General features: G+C 36.8%; 1 protein-coding gene across 1 annotated transcript in view; it reads right to left on the bottom strand.

Moving 5' to 3' along the window:
* The window catches only part of LOC149793194 (uncharacterized), a 63,513-nt gene extending 43,057 nt beyond the window's left edge, over window positions 1–20,456 (bottom strand). The window contains exons 1-3 of the mRNA XM_089967148.1: window positions 20,367–20,456; window positions 14,330–14,388; window positions 5,217–5,495 (exon numbers count right to left, since the gene is read on the bottom strand). Of these exons, the coding sequence (XP_089823274.1) occupies window positions 5,217–5,495; window positions 14,330–14,360 (310 nt within the window). The 5' untranslated portion in view covers window positions 14,361–14,388; window positions 20,367–20,456. The remainder of the gene's footprint in view (window positions 1–5,216; window positions 5,496–14,329; window positions 14,389–20,366) is intronic.
* Window positions 20,457–21,382: the final 926 nt, after the last annotated feature.

Consider the following 21,382-nt stretch of genomic DNA (forward strand, 5'->3'; position numbering starts at 1 on the left):
CCTAACAGAACATAAAAGTCTATCTGTATCATCCACAGCAAACATGCGACCGAGACTGGGGATTTCTACTGGTAGTGGAGCTAAGGAAGGTAATTGATTTTTGGCTAAAGTCCAAGCTGACAAATGAGGGGAACTGAATCATAATTCCCATTAAACCCGAGACAGCCAGTGTCACAACAGATAAGGCATGAATCTCATTTCGTCGTCATGCTGAAGCAAGGGCAAGTAGAGTAAGGTCCTGAAAAGAAGCCTCACTCAATGGTTCACTGGGGGCTTTTTGTTAATGACAATAAAACACAATAAAGATTCCATCTAGGTGTAAGAGAGCATCAGACAGGTCTCTGCAGCTCAAAATACTTAATAAGATCAGCATGGTGCCAATCCAAACCAATTACCATGCCTTGAGAGAATTTAAATGTGTTAGAAATGGCAGCTCTATGGCCCTTGATAGTGGATACAGAGCATTTTTTGTTCTCAAAGAGAAACAAAAGGAAATCAGGCTAAAGAGGGGTAGCTAGGATCAACACGTTTCCTACTGCACCAATCACAAGATTCTCCACCTGGCATTATAGACCTTGGATGCAGAAGTTTTCCTCGCCTGAATGATGCAACTGGCAACTCAGCCCAAATAGTTGTTCTGGCAGAGAGACTGCTTGAGAAGAGCCAAGTGTGAAGGTGGAAAATTTGCGGGCAGTGGTTGAGGAAGAATCCCTGGTGTTACGGCAGAACATCCCTCCTGAGAGGTAGAAACCTGAGTTGAGAGATCAACTGGTCTAGCAGATCACTGAACCAAGAGCACTATGGCTACAGAGGGGCTATGAGAATGATCTTAGCAGTGGAGGCTCTGACATTTTGCAGCACTTATGGAATCAGTCGGAAATGTGGGAATAAATGAACAACTGATCCCACTGGAGACTGAACGCATCCACTGCCCAAGCTCCTTGATCCACGACAGAAAATTCATAAAATGTGAGTCAGTTGTTGAGTTTGGTTGCAAATAGATACACTAGGGGCCCTTCCAGAGCAAGAACAGGGACTGTATAAGTGCTCAGTGCAGGAGGTTCCAGGCTTCCAACAAGGAGGAGGGGCATGTGAGATGTCAGAGATAAGCTAAGATGGACGTGTTGTATGAGGATACCATGACACATCAACCCCTTACAATGTCGATGCACCCTTACAATGCTAGGAATACAGCCTACATTTCTAGAGTGTTTATTTGGAGGGATGATTCATACTGGTTTCGATGTCCCTGTAGAATTATGCCCTCTAGTTCTAAATGAGCACCCCAACCGGAATCTGACACATCCGCAAAAAGATTGGAGTGAGGTTTGGGTGCATGGATGGGGACTCCAATCATGAACCTGTCTCGATTCATCCACCACTGCAATGCAGTGAGTTCTGATTTTGGAAGTTTGGTCAAAAGGCTTTACTGATTTAACATGGACCGATAGCGGTACAGATGAAGGGCTGAATTTGAATATTATGGATCAACCAGTTGTCAGAATACTGGAGAATTGATATTCCCAGTAACTGAAGGTATCCCACCACTATTCCTATAACTTGGCTGAGTGTCTGGGTGCAAAAGAAATTCTGAACAGTAGAACACAGAATGAAAAAACTTCAGCAAAACCAAAGATATTTGCAGTGAGGAGGAAATATGGGGATACGTATATAGCATTCAAAAGGTCGATGGAAACTGCCCAATCGGATGGTTTAAACACATTCTGGATTGAAGAGGTGGTCTCCATCTTTCATTTTTCTTCCAGAAGTAACTGGTTTAATGGGGAGTGTTTGATTATCATGCAAAACTTTCCACTTCTCTTGGTGACAAGGAAGATACAGGAATAGAATGCGTGTGACTTATCATTCAGAACCATCTCGACTGCCCCTTTCTGTAAAGGGTGGGCACTTCCTCCCTCAGTTTCACCAGATTGGATTGGTGAAGAAAGATGGGGATCCTAGATAAAGACAGCTCCCAAAACTGGGGTCGGTACCCCTCATTCACTATTGGAAAAACCTAACCAATGTCAGTGATGCTTGACCAGGTATCAGATTCCAGTCCTTAGGGCTGTCCCCCACCCATTCCTTTGGAAAAAGAAGGGGGCTGTGGAAACTCATTCCTTTCCAGGTTCGTTGAGCACATATGTTTTTCGCTTTCTGGGAGACAGATGGACAAGGAGGAGGAGGAGGCACATTTTGTGGTCATATATTAGTCTGTGGCTGTGTCTGCTTGAAGAAAATGGCAGGAGGCCCTTGAAGATAATTCCCATTGACATGCTTCCTGGCTGATTGCAATGGGCCACAAGTGGATGTGAAGGATCTACATTAATGATCCAACAAGCCTTGAGATGCCACAGAAGGAATGAGGCCTCCATACTCTCGGCTTCAAGTGCAGCAGCCCAACTGATGTCTTTGCTGTGATCAAAAAGTACCTTTGAAGAGTCCAAAAGTAAGATCATGATGAATGTGAAGAAGTTCCTCTGTCAACAATGCCACAGAAACAGAAAGTACATGCTGAGATGTTTTGGCCACAGTTTCCAGCTTGCATTGAAGGGCAGCTGGATTCAAGGCTGCTTCTCTCAGTATACTAAAAGAAGCAGCTGGGAAGATTTCAGCATGTGAAGCTACAGTAACATGCAGTCAGACTTTCTGTTCCATAGTTTCAATGTCTTTAACAGAAAGGCATACCCAGGCTACAGCTGAAATACCCACCTTGGCTGCACCGGCATCAAGTTGGGAAGGTTTCATGGGCCACTTTGGGGAATGTAACCAATAGCTTGCAGAAGAGACAAAGGGTCACAACATTGAGGAGGGAATGGCCCACCCTTAGTTTTGTCAAATAATATTTTGGTCTGTCGAAAACCTCTCAGCAATTCCCTCAATCGTAGAAAAATGAGGACAGATAAAGAGGTCTAGATGAGGTTGAGCCCCCAAGATCTTTTCGAGGCTGGAAAGGATATTTTTGGACTGTTCTGAGAGAGACAAAAGCATCTGTCTGTCCTGGAAGAAGTGATGCCTCTAGCTTTTCAATAGTTTCCACCAGGTGACGAGGTGATGGCAGGATATAAGCCGCAGCATCATCTCTGTTATAAAGGCAAGATCCAAAGGCCCAATGGGGCATACGTGACCAAGGCCCCTGAGGAGAAGGGCCACACATCCCATAGGGATTCATCGGGATAATAGGAAATGGGGAAATACTGATCTGATCCCCTATCATAGTCTGAGCCTGCTGGTTGGACTCCCAATGTTCATAATGAGGTCGTAGAGGGTTGAATTCAGTCTGAACCCTATCTATATATTGTGAAACCTTAGTATGATGATCAGAGGATACAGGATCGTCAACTGATGCATCACTAAGAAAGGTGCGGTACTGATCCACCCCAGTAGGAGGGTAAGCCACTATACCTCTGACAGGGTGGGGCAGTGCATCTACTCCCTGATGGGAGGCAGTGACACGCTATGGTATAGGTGGTGCATCTCCTCAATGGGATTTAGTAGCATGCCATGAGATGAGTGGTGCACATCCTCCACAATGGGAGGCAAGACACACTAAGAGGTGAGCAGTGCATCACCTCCACAACGGGATAAAGCAACACATCATGGGATGAGCGGTGCATCTCCTCCATGGGAGACAGCGACATGCTGCTACATGGTCGTAGTATCTCCTTAACAATGGGAGGTAGGAACGTGCTGGAAGGGGTATTCTGGTCAGAAGACCCCTTATTTTCAGTAAGAGAGAATCCGGAAAATTCCAGTGATCCAAGCAGGAGAATAAAGCTTCTTGTTTCTGTGATATGTGCAGCTGGAGTCTACAAGATTCCAACTTTCTGCAGACCATGAATTACAAAATGTACAACACTTTTTTTCCCTGTACATTCGGAACATTTAATACAGTCTGGATGAGCGTCCCAGGAAGACTTATTGTGGCCACACTTTCCCACAGACTGTGTTGAATTATTCCTTAAAATAGTTAATCAATTAAAATATTTATGTCACATATAACTCACCTTGTTTGTATGTACCATATACAGAGTACACCCCTGTGATCACTATAGACATAGTAAACAGTAGCATACATTTACTGGCTTTTTTCCGAATAAGAGACTTCTCAGTGTTTTATAAATTGTTTATTGAGAAAATGAAGTATACTTACATACAATAACAATGTGAACAAAATTCAATGCTTTGAATTAAAATATACTGTATAAAGATACCACTGAGGACATGGTTCCTGCTGTTTCAATCTAAACTAACGAACACATCGAGTCTAGTGAGCATGCTGTCGTTACACCTTGCATATGACTTACCGGTACCTAGTTATAAAATGATTTTGATCAAAAGTGTATCCGACCCCTGTGGGTGTACATGAAGTAACCCCAAGTCCCTGGAGGAACCGAAACCAGAGGGAAAAGTTTACCATGTAAAGATCAGGGGGAAAAAAGAGTGGATAATCTAATACCATTTGAGATAAATTATTGTGGAGGCAAGGCTACCATTGCAGTTGCAAAACATTGCTACCAGCAAATTTTCTCCTGTGTTAGGCATGTATCTGACCACATCAATGTCGCTGAAAATGATCAGCTATATGTGCTTGTTTTGCATATAACAAACCAAGGACGAGTTGCACCAGGAACTGCATCACACTGACAATTCTTCAATCAAAGGGAGGATATATATGCACATCAAATGGACAGTGCATTTTTTGTGGCACGAAAAAATAGGTAAACAATAGCAATGGGTAAGCTATTGCTGCTATTAAAACACCAAATTAGTTCAACTATAATGCAAAGCAGTCTAGGTTACATTGACTAATTTTGGTAAAGGAGTTGTAATAACCAAGTGGAATCAACATACAGTGTGTAAAATGGTACGACACTAGTGCAAAAACTGCACAAGAAGTCATCCTTAATGAAAATTTAAATGACAGAAGGTGGATGGATGGACTAACATTTAAATAAACAGAAAGACTTAAAGCAAACATGAAAATACATCAAATAACATATGCCCAGAGCCATAATATGTTGAAGCACATAAACAATGATATCAATTTATAATGCTTCAATCTCCTATTTCCATTTCTGATACTGACTGATAAAAAAAAACAGGGTTCAAAATCCAAGGCAAATTAACTATGTACTAATGGATTAAAGTATTTATGTAAATGTACTGATGAATGGTCAAATGGATGGATAAACAAATGCATTCACAGAACTCACCTTTTACAGTCAATATGATGTCAAATCGATGATGTATGCCAAATTTTATATAATATCTCCCTGCATCTTTTCTCTCCACACCTAAAATCCAAATGTTTCTTTTCTTATCCATGTGAATCCTTCCACCATAATTAGGATCCACATATTCAGCTTCATCGGTATTATCTTTCCATGATGCAATCATGGATCCATTCTCGTTATACAAGGTCACATCTTTAACATCATTACCAACGTCTGATAACAATCTGACTGCTTCCCCATTGTGAACACATCTCTTTTCTGCAAATGAAGAAGATGGGCTTATTTAATTACTATCATCATTCTAACATTTCTGTCAGTATTTAAAACAAGAAAGCTCTAGAGTCCCTAAGATATCCTGGAAGACATCACCATTAAAACTGAATGCAAGAACAGTTGACCAAGAAATACTTTTTAGAGTGTTCTCCTAAATATAAAGATTTTACTAGAAATTTCTTAGCAATAGCAAAAGTATTTGATGATGGATTCACTTCATTTATGCAAACGTATTAGAATCCATTTCTGTGAAATCTGGTTAAGGTCTGAATCAGTTGTTAAATTTGGTTTTTGAGAAGCAGTTGTTTGTTATAGTCACTGTTAGAAATGGTCAATAAATCTGATGGCAGATCAGCACAATTAATATAAAGGTGTCTTTAACATCACTGTAATTCCAGACATTTCCTCTGGTGATTCTATTTCATGATACAAACTCAGTGCTTATACAGGACAAAAGTACCTGTACTATGAAACAGGAAATAAATCATATAAAATGTCCAAAATTCAAATTATATTGCTGTCTTTTCATCACATAAATTCAAATAACAAAACTGCTATAACCATGTAAAAAACTTATCTCTACGTGACTGTGCTATAAGTAATGGTATTTCTACCAATATCTCTTACAAAATTAGTTATTTTTGTCAGAAGATAACCATTACTAATCCTCTAGATGTTGTAACATCAAATAATTTGAAGGTTTAAATTCCTTTCAGTAAAATGTTTTTTTTTCTTCTTTTTACGTATCATTTCCATTTTTGTACAGGTACCCATAGATTTACTTGTAGTCAAACTCTCCAAAATTAATATGTGTATCTGAAAGTTACAAACTTACAATCAGCTATTGATTTTGCACCCAATACAAAGTTTGAACAAATATCTACCAAGTAGTTACATTTTAAATGACATTTAAAATGACTTTATTGTCTTTATTTTCTTTATTATTATTATTATTATTATAGTTCCCATTAATTATCCCAACACACAATTATTTTCCCATCTTTCCTTCCGAAACTTCCAAGAATAACTCAAGTATATATGGTTTCTGGCATGGATCCCTTGTCACACTTTGTCCCTTCCTTTCTTCACAACTTAGAAGCAGTTCAAAACATCCAGCCTTATTCGTTAAGAACCTGCATGTCAATTATTTCTGCACAACTTTGTATTGTTATATTTCTTGTTGTAAAATTGCCCCTAGTGATTCCAACGAGAATGTTTCATAGATTTTGTGTTATGTGTTTCTGTTTTATGTTGTTTTTTTTCTTCCCTGATCAAGAGCTTGCTTAGCCTGAAACATTGGGAAACCATTTTGAATTAGCACCGTTATCAATTTGTGTATATATATATATATATATATATATATATATATATATATATACACACACATACATACATATAATATTGTGATCTATGTCATCATTCAAAATATGCCTATTGGTATCCAGACATAAATTTTTGCAGACTTTAAAGCCCTCATGCCTATAAACTTTCTGTCCAACTTAGTGAAACTACAATTTTATTTATTGCTTTAGTTGCCCAGTAATTAGAGTGTCTGCCTCGAATGCAGGAGGTTGCAGGTTTGAACCCTGGCCAAGTCATACCAAAGACATAAAAATGGTATATGACTACTAACAGCTGCCTCACTATGTGCTCAGCATTAAGAGGTTAGTGTTAAGACTAGTTGGCCTGGTGTTGGGATAATGTGAGTGGGTGGGACATCATGCTACACGTCTGTGGCAAGATATCCCAGTGCTCGACATCATTATAAACTGCCACACTGCAGACATTGCAGGAATATGACTGAATATTTTTTAAAGCTATGTTAAAAATCCAAGTTGCATACACACACATTTATAATTAAGGAGTTTGGGGAATAAGTCATTTTAGAAGTTTTTACATCTATTTTTAGTAGTCGTGACATTCTTTGATGGAGCATGTACATTATTTACCTGAGGGTCCTTCTGCAATGATTCATTACAGGTATACCTAATATGGCCAATATTTTTTAAGCAGTTCCAAAAAAAATCCTTAATAATTTGTTTCTATTTTGACTAATAAGAGTCATACATGGCGGTATATTCATTTGATCAAACTTAAAATGCCATGCATCAATGCTTCTGTCTTACTGGGTCAAATTCTGCTTTGTGATTATGTAAAGACATCTAAAATTTTGTTGGCTGTTCACCTATTGGTCCCAATGAAACTATGCCTTTGCTCTGGTGAACCAAAGACGGAAGGCAGGAGGAGGAGAAAGTAGTATGCCACCACCAAAGTGCATTATAATCCTCTAATGAAACTGACAGATAGTCCTATGACTAAATGACTAATACGCCCTTGTGAATTTGAGGAGAATATACCAAGTGGATGCTGAAAAATTGCCATTAAACTATAAACAACCTACATTCCATAAACAAGGTATGAAGCTTGCTCCATCAAATTGAAGATGCTAAGGAGAATAGGACAAGCAGTTTTTTGAAGGTCAAAGACCAGAACATTGACATTTTATTTCATCTTTGGCATAAGGAGTGAGACACCAGTCTCTGCAGCTTAAAATACCTGATAATCTGAAACAAATTAGCTAGGCCTTTTGAGAACATGTTCATTGTGGAAAGGGCTGCTGTAGGATTCACTGTACTAATTCATTTAACATAATAAACCTATGCAAACACCATAATGTTAGAAATTCAATACCTTTAACTTTCTGAGTGCTCATGATTAAACCTAGATTTATCAGTATAGATGAAACCTGGATGTCAGATTCTGTGTAAAGAAAAGGATGAGCTGTGGCATTTTCTGGACCTACATGTGTTTGAAGCAAGTTCCTCCAATCCTGCACCAAAGAGTGAGTTAATTTCAGGAATAAGTGTTCCAAACTCAGGACTGTTAAAGAACTGAAATTCCATCAATAAAATAATGTCTCTTTTTTCAGATACATCTAGGATAAGCTCCCAAAAGATTCTGTGTACTAAAATCTAACTTTCATTATCAACCAATCCTGGCCAGCCAAACCCATATATACTCTATTTTATCTTCACCCACTTCCAGGCTGGTTCCCATTTTTCCATACAATTAGTACCATCTGTGTGCGTGTGTGTGTGTGATTTGGATTTTTAACATGGCTTTAAGATTTTTTCAGTCATGTGGCAGTTTCAAGTGATGTTTAGCACTGGGGCATCATGTAGCACGATGTCCCACCCAATCATATTATCCTGACACCACGTTGACCAGTCCTAACACAAACTTCTTAATGCCGAGTGTCAAGTGAGGCATCTGTTAGTGCCATTTTTATAAGTCTTTGGTATGACTTGGACTGGGTGCGAACCCGTGACCTGCCACATCCAAGGTGGACGTTCTAACCACAAGGCCACTGAAGCAGTGCCCATGTGACCTGTAGTGACCTGCTGCTCTGCTAGCTTGCTGCAGTCATTACTACAGATGGGTTGAAGTCTGTCTACCAGTGCCTGATACTCCTGCAGGTAAAACAAATACATTTTGGCTGATGATTTGGGCCAATTATATTGGTTATTTTCTGCAATACTAATTTTATATACCAAAACCATGCACAGATAAAAGCTACAACAATCTTTTGTCAGTGTGATTCTTTCATCACTCTGATTTCCACAAGAGGGCACCTCATGATGTCTTTTTTCTTTGAAATATGGTTGGGCTTCTCTTACTTACATTATTTTTGCATTGTTGCTAATTACAGGGCACAGTTCTTTCATTTAATACCCAAAGAAAATATTTCTAGAAGAAATCTATACCTTATTGTCTGCATCCAAACCGAATGGAGGATTATGCTGATTATGTCTTCAGTGAACTCAATAACTTGTACAGCCTGTGGCTCTCTTGACCACAACTGCAATGTAGGGTTATTTCTTCCAAGGATCACAAACCTCAACTAATTCTGCCAACTAAAAAGTGAGCACCCCATCATGAATCTCGAGCATTCGTAAGCAGATAGGTCTTTTGCTCTGGGGCCATGCATTGGGAATCCAGTCAGAAATCAATCCTAATTGGCCCACCGACTCAAGCGCTGGTGAAATTTGAATCCTACAGAAAAACAAGCTGTCGGGGAATCTATGTGTAGTTTCCAGATTGCCAATAAAATGGGAACCGATGGGTTGCAAATAGCAGTCTTCCAAGTGTTTGGCTTTGGTTTCATGGGCTATAATACCACATTTCAGCAGTTGATAGGCTACATGGCAGTCTGTATACTTGGTGAGGAAAGAATCTTGGAAAAATCAATGACATACAGGAAACTACTGGAATTAGTTTTTTCACATATCCATTATGGTCAAGTTTGAACTCAAATCCTTGGGGACTGAGGTGAGACTTAAATCTCAAAATTACTCAACAACCTGTCCCAAACACACACACACACACACACACACACACACACACACATTATATATATATACTGCACACACATAGCTCTCTGGGACTGAGTTTCCAGGTCAAATATGCATGAAATTCTCAAAGTAAAAATCTGTTGTCCCTTTAATGTCTCCCCATCATGCACATCAATTATCCCAGAAAGCTCCCCTTTTTAATTTTTTTGTCAGCCATGGCCAATCTACAGAATAACTAAAGGCTAAACTTAAATAAATAAGCATGAAACCATTGTAACTAATTAAATGTTAATCCTCATTGCTGTAACTATCTTGTAAACAGGACTGGCCTCTGAACAGCTGAAGGCTACTCTGGGATGACTTCAAAGAAACTAATGTTTTGCCAAGTACATATGTAAGCACCTGCAATTGTTTGGCAAGTAAAATTGTGGCCTATTTTACTGTATTAGTGATTAAATTAAACTGGTGATGTCTACAGCATAACTCATGAATGTAATAATCAAAGCTTTCTCAGCATCTGATTTGGACAATATTGTCAAATCATTGATATGCCATAATAACTGCTATTTAAGTATGCAAGATTTGTTGACGAATAACATAGCATCAGAGAAACTTTTAAAAGAGTACAGAAAAATATGTCCACTAAGCCACAATCTCTTTTCATTTCCAAGGAAACTGACTTGGGATAAACTCATGCCGACAAATAGGTGAAAGTTCCATCTGACTTAGCTAAGGCTTGTGTGATGTGAAGTCATCTTGACAACAGTTCACAATAGCAGTCTCAAGCTATTTAAGTAATTATATTTTGGTATATGTACCAAGATTAATTTACCTTTTCTATACAGCCCACCGTTGATGCCTTAGGACAAGCAATTTAGGCATTTAACATTGTCTACTAATTAATATATTTATTTTGAATTAGCTTTCTTCACATTATACTACATGGAATACTTTAACATTAACTGTTTCCTTTAATTCATGATGTTAATTTACATTTGCATGTATGTGCTGTGTAATGATGTATTTACTTGTGTCTATTTTTTTGGTGTAAATGGAGAAGTTATTTTATTTGCAAAGAAAACTACACAGCTTTCCAAGGCAAAAATAAAGGTGTGATTCCAGTCAGCTGACCATCCATGGTTTTCATTGATGACCCAAACACCTTTTCCCCAACAAAATTTTTTAAAAAAAACTTATGCTTTAAAAGAATATCTTGAAATTGATTTGTGCATCCCAGCATCGATTCAGCCCAATACTAAATGCACAGAACTAACTACCTAGTACCCTAATTCTAACACCAGAGCAATAGGAGACAAATATTTTTTTTTCTGCCTAAACAAACCCTCTTGGGATTAAAACTAATTTTTTTCTATTGATGATTTTATTATTGTGGCCTATTTTGTACTTTTTGTGTTGTTGCAGAGGTTACATTTATAAATTTACATGAATACTGTTGAAAATTAACATTCTGTTTACTGAAAAATATTTTTATATTTTGTGTGATATTATAAAAGGCAAAGAAATTAAACCAGATATGAAATAAAATAATGATCAGGTTCTTTTTATTCCTCCTGAAAGTGATGGACTCCTTATTTTTTGTCTGAAACATTTAGAAATAAGCTGGGGACTCCTGAGTACCATAAGAAAAGAGTTCATTTAGGACTCTTCATCCAGAAACTATGTTGACTGTAAATAGATAGATCCAAAGATAGAAAGAATAAAATCAAAGTGAAGGACTCCTCAATTTTTGTCTGAAACATTTAGACATAAGCTGGGGACTCCTGTCAGTACCATAAGTAAAGAGTCCATTTAGGACTCCTCGTCCAGAAACTACGTTGACTGTAAATAGATAGACACAAAGATAGAAAGAATAAAATTAAAGTGAAGGACTCCTCAATTTTTGTCTGAAACATTTAGAAATAAGCTGGGGACTCCTGAGTACCATAAATAAAGAGTCCATTTAGGACTACTCATCCAAAAAATCTGTTGACTATAAATAAACAGATACAAAGATAGAAAGAATACAAATCAACGACAGTACTGGAACCACTAAGTGTTTATGTCTAATGATTCAGGAATTGACTATGATAACTGTAAAATAAAACTGACAGTCAACAAAGCAAAACTAGTTTTAACTATCATGTGTGCTTTTGACTCTCTTTGAATATATGTCAGAGGCAAATTTTCAAAACAGACAAACAATAAACATATAAGAAAACATGAAATGTACAAAAGTAAACATCATTACATCAATTGCTACTGGTTTGATTCTCTATACTTGTCATATTTCATTAGGTAAAGTGGACCAACTGAAGCAACTTTCATATGCTCAACAATGAATGCCCATTTCTTTAACAGACCAATGAGAAAGTAAATTAATAAATCACAGACTTACACTGTGTCAAATCAAAGATGAAAGATACCACAAACATATGCTGGTGTGTTGACAAAACTCTAATAATAGCTACAAAACTGAAAGGTTTCTTCCTTGCTCTGGATAATTCATCATCACTAGTAATTCTGCATACTCAGAGCATAAATATCTTAAGATTTTGATATCTTCTGCAATATCTCCCTGCTTTTATCAGCCACTAATGTTGATCACTTGACTTATAATGGTCACATGATATGAGGAGACTGGTGTAGATAGGTGGTTTTTATTCAAGCCCATTCAGTTCACTTCAGGACATTGTCAAGAAGAAAATGGCAAGCTACCATTGTTGGAAACATGTATACATTTAAATGATGATGGATCAACCAAAGTCACTTTGTACAGAAAACCAACCCACTCTGACCAGAACCTCAGCTTTTTTTCCAATCACCATCTAGAACACAATACGTCAGCAGTGAGATCTTTAATGCACCATGCTAAGTCCCTAATCTCAGAGACGCTCCCAGGGTGCCCTCTCATGTGATTCATGCAAATTTGTACATATTTGCACACTTGGAAAGCAGTGATGCTTGAGAACTCCCACAAATTACTTTCAAGTCCCACATATCAAAATCTAGTCAATGCATTATATAACTTTATTCAGCGGTTCTCTCTTAAACACGTACAGAAATGGTAGAAATATTGTAGCGCTTGTCATGACATGTATTTTTTCGTAACTATTTACACATCTGGTTTCCTTTGCTTGACATGAATGGTTGTTAAACTAAATTTGATTGGCTAACAAAACCAGTAGTGACCCAAAATAAAAATAGTGAGATCATTAATACACTGAGCTTACACCCTAGTCACTAATGAGACTGAATGGAAGAAGCAGAGAATGTGAAAGCTGCACTAAGTGTAAATGCAGAGTGGATTTTCAAACTTAACAAAAAGTGGAAAGAAACACTAACAAAACAAGGAGTGACCCAAATAGAGCTAACATCAATGCGCCATATATCCGTGATACATCAGAAGTCCTAGCTAGATTATTCAGACAACATGGGATCAACGTATATCACAAACCACACAACTTATTAAGACAACTTCAGCTTACATTAGTGAATGATAAGACAGATCATTTGAAAAATTGTGGAGTGGTTTATTATATCAAATGTAATGATTGTGAGAATGACTACATTAGGGAAACAAATAGAACGTTAGAAACGAGCATAAAGGAACACATCTGTAGACAGTCATCAGTCGTACATGAACACAGTGATATATTGCCAAAACTTTCAAAATCTTAAGATATTTATGCTCTGAATATGGGAAATAACTAATAATCACTCAATAGCTAGTCTTGTTTCTTCACGGTTTGACCCTGAGTGGTGAGTAGAATGGCTTTTCACCACTTAATCATATAATGATCAGCAACAATGTGTGAATTAGTGTGGTCTCTAATTGATATGAATCCCAATGTTCAACTACAGTAATATATGGATATAATTTGGCAACCCTGCTGCAGGTAATGAGGAAAACAGTTCATTGATAAAAAGTCTGCCAATGGAAAAGTGTAAAATTCCATTATAATTTTTAACAAAGTCATTTGTGGTTTGGGGTTGCCAAACCAGGCTTTCTGATTCTGTAAAATGGATAACCAGCATTAAATTTGTGCATTTGTCAAAAGCTCCAAGGCACGTTAATTTTCAACTGCTGAAGGGCAAAATAAATTACAAATTTTATTTAAAATTATGAGCATCTCTAGAACACGAATACTGGTAGAAAGCTGTATCAAAGTAATATTAATTCTGACCCTTCATCAACAAAACATAAAAGCTTGATGGTAAAAGCATCCTTCACTTTAACACAAGTTTGGTAAATATTTTATTTCTGAAACATTTTCTTAATGATGAACCCAATCCAGGGAGCAATACTGCTTATGTTTATTGTTCCCCTTAGAGTAAGTGGTATTTTTCAACAAAACTTTAAAGAAATAAAAATTTAAGTTTGTCTTGTTTAAAAATGTTTCAGGTTGATAAACATACATATGTACAAAACAGGATATAAATAAACATAAATATATTAATACAACTTACCGGTAGATGATCCCACAACAGAGGCAAGCATCAGAACACAGCAGCATTTTATGATTAACCTACACAGTATAAAATAAACAAGTGCATAAATAAAAAAGTATTTCTTAACTGAGAAATCTTTATCCACTCCCTTAACATTTGAAATTAATTTGTTTGTATGTGTACATGTATAAAGAGAACAACATTCTCTGGACAGGACTGATACTCTACAAAGCAAAAACAAAAACTAGTCAGAACTGACTGTAAATTTCAATTATAACAATTATGCCTCTACGTTCATATACTAAGTAATCCAATGAAGCAAAACCAACAAGTTTTGTAAACCTTAACCAATAATGTAATTATCAAAGTCTTGAATGAAAATTTAAGAAGAACTTACACTATTATGAAGTGAATCTATAATAATCATGATAAAATTCTAAGAAAGTCCAAAAAAAACATGAAGTTCTGTATACATTTCAAGACTGTAAACGTACTGGTCCGCCAAGAATCATGATGTATCATGTTACAAGAAGAACCTTGTAGTGTGAATTGCACACACACACACACACAGCTGACAGTTCCGAAAGGTATAAATTTGTGAAAATTGCACAATACATTGGCTTTGATTTGTCTGACGCTGATTTGACTTCTGACGAAAAATCGCATTTCTAAGAATTTATTGGGAGAAATAGAGATTTGTTTGTGGTGTTCTTATCAGAATGAGGATGTACAGATATCTACCAACATAAAATTGACACTGGCAATGAAAAACTTATTAAACAAAGATTCTACAGAACCAACCCCATACAAAATGCAGAAATTGACAGAGAAGTTAAAGAAATGTTAAAGTATGATGCAGGTAAAAACCCCTTTTAACGCAATACTCAGGGTCCAAAGAATAACAATGCGATATAAACAGGATCACGTTAACAAATTTTTCGAAAAACTTCACCACAGAAAATGTGCATTGAAATTTCAATGTCATCAGTTTTAACTAACCTCTTGATCATATATTATTTGTTTTGTTCACTGAGTTTCATCAGACATCAAATATACTTCAGTTCTTAATTGTATACATGCAAATGTAGCAGAAATGGTGCACGGTAAAGTTGGGATTAAAAATCTGCTAGGGATATGATTAATCTGCTTTTCTGAGAGCATGTTCAAAATAGAGGTCACCTTAAATTAAAAACTGGAAGCCATCCTGCCATCATGTTATAAGCAGACTCATGTTATAACGAATCGCATTATAATAGGTTTTACCTGTATCATTGAATCATCCACATCACTATGGCAAAATCCAGTGGTTCTCGTGAAGAAGAAATCATGGGGATACAGGTTCGCTGTCGACTACAGGAAGCTAAACAAACTTAAAAAAACAAATATTTCCTCTTCCACATTTGATGACATGATAGATAGCACTGGCCAATCTTCAGCAATATACCTTTCAGTGCTTGACATGTTTTCCAGCTTCTGGCAAGTCTAGCCTAATCCAGAGACCAGAGAAAAGAGTACATTTGTCACATCCGATGGTTGTTGTGCATTCAAAAAGCTTCCGTTTGGATTGTTCAATTTGCCCATGAGTTTCTAGCTTACCATGATGAAACTATTGCAGAGTATAGCTTATAAACATGTTCTGTGCTACACTGATGATGTGCTGGTGCATAGTTGCACCTTTCTGGAACATTTTTCTCATTTACAAGAAGTATTTGATAGACTGAGTATTATCCAATCTTAAACTGAAACCATCAAAATGTCGCTTTGCAATAAAAAAGGTCAAATATCTGGGACATGTTATTTCCAAAGATGGAGTAGAAGTAGACGTGGAAAAGACCAAGGTAGTGTCAGACTGTCCAAGACCAAAAAATGCATTTCTCAAAAGTTTCCTGGGATTATGGAATTACCACAGACACTTTGTGAAAAACTATAGAAACATATGTGCACCATTTAACAACCTTCTCAAAAAGGATGTAAAATTTCAGTGCACTGATAAATGTGAATCAGCTTGTAACAAACTGAAAACAGCTGTGATTATAATACCTGTATAATCTTACCCAAACATGGAAAAACCTTTCATTCTCTCAAAAGATGCTTCTGGACATGCCATATAATTTATTCTCAGTCAAAAAGATGGCCAGGGTAGGGAACATCTGGCAGAGCACTACGTATATTGAAATGAAATGGGGTGTATCCGATAGAGAAGGTTTAGCCTTAGTGGAAGGAGAACAGTATTACACTTTCATGAACACTGATCGTACAGCCCTAAAATACCTTAAGGACCTTAAAAATCTAACAGGATGTCCGCTTGGGTCGCTGGAGTATGTTATTACAAGTGGTTTCAAACAACCATAATGCAATTAAGCAGTAAGTCGCCATGAAGAACTAGAGGTATCAGAGTTCCATTCAATGCAAGAAGAAATAAAAAAGCTCTTGCTTGTGATTATTTACCTTAGCACAGTCACATCAAAGTAGGTGCTACTAGTATGATACAAAAGTACCAAGTGTGTGTGTGTGATTTGGATTTTTAATGTAGCTTTAACAATGTTCTAGTCATATCACTACAATGTCTGCAGTGTGGCAGTCTATAGTGATTTCTAGCACTGGAGCATCATGCCGCAGACATGTAGCATGATGTTCCACTCAGTCACATTATCCTAACACCAGGCCGACCAGTCCTAACACTAACCTCTTAATGCTGAGTGCCAAGCGAGGCAGCTGTTTGTAACAAATTTTGTAAGTCTTTGGTACAACTTGGCCGGGGATCAAACCCATGACCTCTCGCATCCGAGGCGGACGCTCTAACTACTAGGCCACTGGAGTGGTCTATAAGTAGTAAGATATGATCCATCATGCCAGAAGTATACTAGATTAGAAAATGGGGGGCGGGCCTCTACATGATTCAGATGACCTGGAACTATGTATTGGTACATTTCTAACATGGGATAACATGATAGTTTAAGGGTCCACAACCATCAACTGCTTTATGTAACAAACCAAATGATAGTGATAAGGACTCTATTATGCATGGAAACACGATACATTGAGATTAATATAGAAGCATGGCATTGTGAAAACTGTACAAAATTAGTTAAACAGTGGTGTTTTAAATAGTTAAATAGAGATTTAACAATGACTTAATCTTATCTTCTTTCAACCCTCATTGTTGCATATTGGTATGATTTTAGTCATGTATTACATAGTGGTACTGCATGACATAAAGAAATGAGTAATAATGAGGGGCATTATAACAAGGAAGAGTTTATTTGGGATCTAACAATGAAATTTTGGCAGCTGACAACTTAGAATTAGGCAACAACTCAGATGTTAATGTGAGCTTGCTCATGCAGGCTCCCACTGCTAGTTCTGAAAAACACAACTGCAGCCAACAAATCACAAGGAAAATAATAATAATAATATTAATAATAATAATAATAATAATAATAATAATAATAGTAATAATAAAGACTTTATTTAGAGAAGGTAACTCATTAGTTACAGAACTAATCTACCTTGAGGCCTTCTATATGTTATGTACAATACCGGTATATATAGCATATACAACATGATGTCAAGAATCTGGCTTGACACTAAATAAGAGAATTTAAGAAGTCAAAGTATCAAGCCTGGAACATACGCACAAGCATCTGTGAACACACAATATATAAAATATCATATTGCATTGAAAAATTAAACTGTGAAATTGATGCAAAGTTACAGAAAAGCAGGCGGTATATATTTTACTGTTCAACTGTCGAAAGATTTCATCCATTTGAGAAACTGATTATGAAAAGAAAATGCTAGAAGCCTGCCTTATTTGTCACTGGGAATGTTGTTCCATACCAGTGGACTAGTATATTGAAAACTTTTTTAAACAATTCCTTCTTTGGCATTGTTATAATGTAATTTTTACTTTTTATGGACCTTAAATTTAGAGTACCATCAGCATCTCTTTGCTGAAACATACTGCTTAGATAGACAGGAATGGTTTTTCTGGATACTTTATACATCAATATGGCCTTTCTAAGAAGAAATATTCTTTAATGTATTGGTAAAATCCTTATGTTATTCATTGCAGCCTGGAAATTGTGTATATATTGATCTAGAATTAAATGACAAGCCCTCTTTTGAAGTCTTAAAAGTTTTGTTATATATGAATTAGAGGTATTACCCCAAATTACATTAAAATACTCCAGACACAGCTGAATGTAACTTTATACAAGAAAACCCTGTACTGAAGAGGAATGTATGTTTTTATTTTCCTCAGTAGCCAAATGGCTTAAGGCAGTTGTTAGTGGAACAATGACCAAGTGTATTCCTTTTACTGCACATGGAAAGTTGTGCCAGCACACAAAACAACAAGAAAATGCAGCAGACTATGACGCCAATAAACAGCACTCAGTCTGGTAGTTAGTGATATTCTTGTTTGATTTACAACTGTATGGTTGTTATGGGAGTCAATTTTTCAAGATCACTTTCTCTGATTTCATCTTCCTATTTGCAACGATGACAATACTGTGCAGCTGTGATCACAACTATAACAATGACAACCTGCCATAAATTATTGGTCTGCCAGCCCAAAACACTGACAGCTGTTTTTAGGATGAATGACAAAAAAGTTCCAAACTGTAGTGATTATTTGCAAACACAAAAATATAATTCTTCCACGGGAATGCATTCTGAAAGTTGATTGGAGTAAATGGGAAACAAACTTCCTTGCATCTGTTTTCCAATTAACGAGGGAATGTGCCATAGACTCACATAATGACACATCTCGGTATGTACCAGCAAATTATAGGTGAAAATAACTTTATCAGGACATGCAAAATTCACACAACTCTTCTGTTTGGTGCAATTTAGATACATGCATTATCAAGGACAGCTTGATGAGTATAAAAGTATATCAGGAGTAAAACTAGCCAGAGGTTATGGCTGAGTGCCTTCATGTGCAGTATGTCACCACTGTACGTGAGTGATCATGAAAAAATTAATTGCAACATGGTGGGATAGACCGACAAGAAGAAAAGGTAAAATGTCTAGCTGGCATTAGCAAAAGACAAAATAATGCTAACACAATTTCAGATTTACAATTAGTGAAATTACAAAAATATTAAATTCTAATATCAAATTCCACACATATACATTGCACTACAATAATAATGAACATAATGGCTGTCAAATAAATTTAGCAGTACAATATAGTCAATCAGTTATAAAATAACCGCCGTAGATAAGCACAAACTATACAAACATGCATAAACAGATATTCACTTTTCAACAAGAAACCTTACACAACAAAATTTCACACAAATGCTGTCAAAGTTAATAGTACCATATAGGATGCAATCCTAGAATAGCAGCAGCAGATAAACACCGAACTAAACAACATACTATAAGAACATGCATACATAAATATTCATTTTCCAAGAAGAAACCTTATGAAACAACAAAACTGTACACAATGGCTGTCAAAATTATCAGTACAATTTAGGATGCATTCCATGAATAACAGCACATATTTATTCATAATTTCCATACCTTTGTTTTTCTAGTGTAGATCACAAGACATACAAAACTGGGTAGACAAGAATGTTGAAACACAGTGTTACATCAGGTGAGTAAAAATGTGGCAATCACAAATTCTCATAAGAACAGACGAATTTATTGGACATTCAAGAAAAGAAAACAATCACATACAGATGTTAAATTCATTATCTTAAGTTCCTGTATGCGTGTGATTTGCATGTTTCTTTGCATTTAGACCATCAAAATAATTGTTCGCGCATAATTCATGATAGTTACACTTAAACTTTACAGCTGTTTCACTCGCTGGTAGGCGCAAATCTCACACATCCCGGAACTTAAGATAATAAGAAAAATGAAATTATTAATAACCACCATACAATAATCAACCTAATAATAGCTTAAACATTAAACCCGTAGGTTGGTGGTTTATCCCGGGGTCCCCCGGTTTCTTCCTCCACCAAATATATTGCCCGGCATTTCTTATGAATCCTAGCTGATCATGTGCACAAGAAGAAGAAAAAAGTCCCCTTACCGCTAACATATTATTTTGATTAACTTCTGAATCATTTCTTTAACTTTCACTTTCGTCCAATGACGTATTGCGCGAACAAATCTGTTTCTAACATAGGTTGGGCGTTTTAGCTTCGTACATACACAGGTTGATTTTTAAAGAAAAAGAATTCCCATGTTTTTCTGGCATATCATTAAGAAAATGTTTTATATCTCTTAGGTTTGTTAAAAGAACTTTAATACTCCTTATTTTGGTGTCAAAAGAATGGTGTAATTTGGGTTCGAGACAATATATCTTTACCTTATATCAGATGTGCATCTCTCCAAAGACTGCTATCTCCGTTTAGTCATTTTCATATACGGGTCTTACTAAACATCCCAATGCTCCATATTCGACCCTAATACACCCCCAGGACATCCCAAGACTCTCCAAGGACAAATTAAGAATTTAGAAAATACCTATTTTAAATTTCAAAAAAAAAAAAAAAAAAGGTGTCAATCTTTAGAGATTGCTTGTGTAACAGGAAATGTATTGAGGTCAAGAGTTGCCAAGGGAAATAACTCCCGTTTAGAGGCAGAATGTTCGCGTACAGTGGAACTCACGGTACTAATTCATTTCCCATAGCAAATCTATGCAAACACCATGATATTAAAAATTCAATAACTTAAAAATGTCGAGTGCTCATGATCAAACCTATATCTATCAGTATAGATGAAACATGGATGCAGGGCCGGCGCCAGACCCGGCCAAACTATCTGGCGCCCTAGGCAAGGTTAGATTCTGGCGCCCCCCCCCCCCCGAGAAAATATCAATTTCAAAATGTATAAACAATAAAAAAAAAAATTAAAAATGCGCCCCCTGAAATCAGCGCCCTAGGCGGCTGCCTAGTTTGCCTATATGGTAGCGCCGGCCCTGCATGGATGTCAGCTTCTGTGTAGAGGAGATGATATGAGCCGCGGCATTTTCTAGACCTGCATGTGTTTGAAACATATGCTTTCAATTCCGCACCAAAGAGTCAGGAGCTAAGTTTAGCAATG

This window comes from Sinohyriopsis cumingii, chromosome 8, assembly GCF_028554795.1.
Source record: "Sinohyriopsis cumingii isolate HCF-2022 chromosome 8, ASM2855479v2, whole genome shotgun sequence".
Classification (NCBI taxonomy): Eukaryota; Metazoa; Mollusca; class Bivalvia; order Unionida; family Unionidae; genus Sinohyriopsis; species Sinohyriopsis cumingii.